This window comes from Daphnia magna, unplaced genomic scaffold (assembly GCF_020631705.1).
Source record: "Daphnia magna isolate NIES unplaced genomic scaffold, ASM2063170v1.1 Dm_contigs196, whole genome shotgun sequence".
NCBI lineage: Eukaryota > Metazoa > Arthropoda > Branchiopoda > Diplostraca > Daphniidae > Daphnia > Daphnia magna.
In genome coordinates, this window is record NW_025533169.1 from 64,633 (window position 1) to 67,174 (window position 2,542).

The 2,542-nt window shown below is 47.5% G+C and overlaps 1 protein-coding gene across 1 annotated transcript; it reads right to left on the reverse strand.

Moving 5' to 3' along the window:
• Nucleotides 1-508: 508 nt before the first annotated feature.
• On the reverse strand, nt 509-1,879 carry LOC123467567. Its single transcript, XM_045167437.1, has one exon. It carries the CDS (start codon nt 1,877-1,879, stop codon nt 509-511), a length of 1,371 nt encoding a protein of 456 aa, XP_045023372.1.
• Between the last annotated feature and the right edge of the window lie 663 nt (nt 1,880-2,542).

Sequence of the window (2,542 nt, forward strand, 5' to 3'; positions counted from 1 at the left end):
GAGAAAGAAGGGATTGTTACATCAGCGTTGGTAATCAATTTAACCGACCGTGTTTGGTGATCTGTCCGCTGCGATGTAATGGCTGCAAGAGGCTGATCTCCAAAAGTAATTGAGGCCCTCGGCTCTCGATAATCGATTTGTACTTTGCCATACTGTTTCAGGAAATCATTGCCCAAAATCAAATCAATTCCGTCCATCCCAAATACCACCGCTTCGCCAGTTGCTGTTCCCATTTTGTGGTTGACCGAAATGGTGGCTGCTCCCATCAACGTTGCTTGTTCTCCATTAGCCATCACCACCCGCGGTCCGTCCCATGGACGCAGCACGAACTGGGATGCACGTAGCAGCTCCGGTGATATAACTGTCAGTGCTGCCCCTGTGTCGACGACTGCCATTACTTGCCGTGTTCCACAAGTGACTTCTTCTCTGATCAGCTTGCTGAAATCTAGTCTAAGGATAGGTTGCTCCTTTATCTCCTCCTGTGTTGATGAATCTGCAGTCGTCTCGGCTAGCTGGGACACGATGTTGATTGGCGCGGGAGGACCTGAGTAGGATCGTTGTCGGAAACGAGCAGATTTTCCCAACAATTCCGGGCCATGTGCCCCGTTCCGTTACAACAGTAACATTTGAGTACTCCGTTATTGTTTCTGTAGATTCTCTCCGACTCTCCCCACGTAACTGTCTTCTCGTTTCCTGGTCTCTTCGGAGGTGGAGTTGCTTGAATCTTCAAACTTTCTACCGCACCTTGCAGTTCTTTAATTACTTTCCATAATTCCGTATCAGCCACAGTTGGAGCTGGTTTTGGAAGGGTCCGAATGAAATCAATTGGAACATCCGCCACTCTGGTTGCTGCCACCCCGAGCACCGCGTCCGGCCAGTTTCGTCTATTGGCCAAGAGCTTGGCATCAGTAAACCGTTTCGCCGCCTCTAAAAATTCTTCGCCTGTTTTGGGTTGTAACGGGTACAATTTTTCGACCAACGAGGGCCGTAATCCCCCAAAAAGATAGTCGACTTTGGTGGCTTCCGCCATTGTTGGATCCACCACCCTACAAAGATCAATAACATCGTAATAGTAGTTAGTTGTCGCTTCTTCGATACCTTGAACCCGGTTCCGCAAGCGTGTTTCCTGGAACAGCTTGTAGTTTTGTTGCTGAAATTCTTTCAAAAACAGTGTTCTGACTCCAGTTACTGCCGGAAGATCAGCTGCGTTGAGGCCAACCCCCGGTCGTATGGGTAAATCACGCCACTCCGTCGGAAGTGTGGAGCACAGGTACCATTTTCTTGCCGCTCCATCCAGATACATGCTGAAATTCGCCCTTAGCTCCGTATCGCCCCATTGATTGTACGCTCCCGTTGACTCGTAACGCTCAAGCCAGTCGAAGGCGTCATCTTCCGGCGTTGCCTTAAAGACCTTGGGACTCAAAAACTTTATCTGAGGAGGCATAATGCCAGTACCTGAATCACTATCGGTATCTGCAAATAACTGCTCCTCGTCAGTGCTATCCCCGTTTTCCTCTTCTTCGCTTTCTTCGCTACTTTCGTGTGCGTCGTCAATACTCTTGTCTACGTTAGATTCTTCAAGATCTTTCGCAGTACTCTCCAACTCGTCGTCTTCACTTTTTTCGCTACCTTCTTTAACTGCCTCAATACTCTTGTCTACGTAAGATTCTTCAAGATCTTTCGCAGTACTCTCCAACCTTTTTTCCGCCTGGATTATCCGCTGCCCACTTCCCACTACGTCCTCTGTGCTGTCCGGCTCAACAGTTTTTCCTTCCAGATGCTGTTCCGGTACCGGGCGCGTAGATGGAGGCAAAGGGTGTAAACGTCTGCTCGGATCCCTTGGAAAACTAGGCCAACGTCGATTCGATGACTTTCTCATTTACCTCCGGCAAAAAAAAATGATTAATGTCTTTCTGCATTACAATACCTCAAAATCTTGTCACAGCAATAAACGATTTCCTTGAGAGAAAGCTAATAGAAACCAAATAGTCTTCCCCACTGTCAGCCGAAAACGTGGCTCCGTATCCAACAATTTAAGATTTGGCACAACCCGTTGGTTAAACCGCTTGTGGTAGAGCCCCTAAACGATTTTCGCCTCTGACAATGAATAATACTATAAGATAAACTTCCTTGCCTTGTCTCCTTAGTAATGCTGCATCTCCACCATTTGTTACACTTGGGGGTGATGTGTAACACGAGTGTATTAGGACGTCCACACTGTAAGACGTCAAGTAAGAACATTGCATTCAAGAGACACTACACCGCCTATTTATGGTAGGTGAACAGCAAGGTTGAATCATCGAGTGCTTTCGCCCTTGCTGTCTCTACGAACAATCGAAATAACCCGTATGACTTATTACTGAGCAAGGTCGGTTGTACGAGTACATCCGCCCTTGCTTGTTTCTACAAAAGAAGAAGATACCCTTAACCATCTACTACAAAGCAAGGCAGAACGTTCGAGTGCATTCGCCCTTGCTTGTTTCCCCGAAGCGTTAGAGAAGGTGCAAGCGTCCTGTGATGCTACCGCAACATTCAGACAAAA

What these genes read in the sequence shown, in the direction of transcription:
- LOC123467567 (XM_045167437.1), bottom strand. Translation starts at nt 1,879, where the DNA reads ATGAGAAAGTCATCGAATCGACGTTGGCCTAGTTTTCCAAGGGATCCG.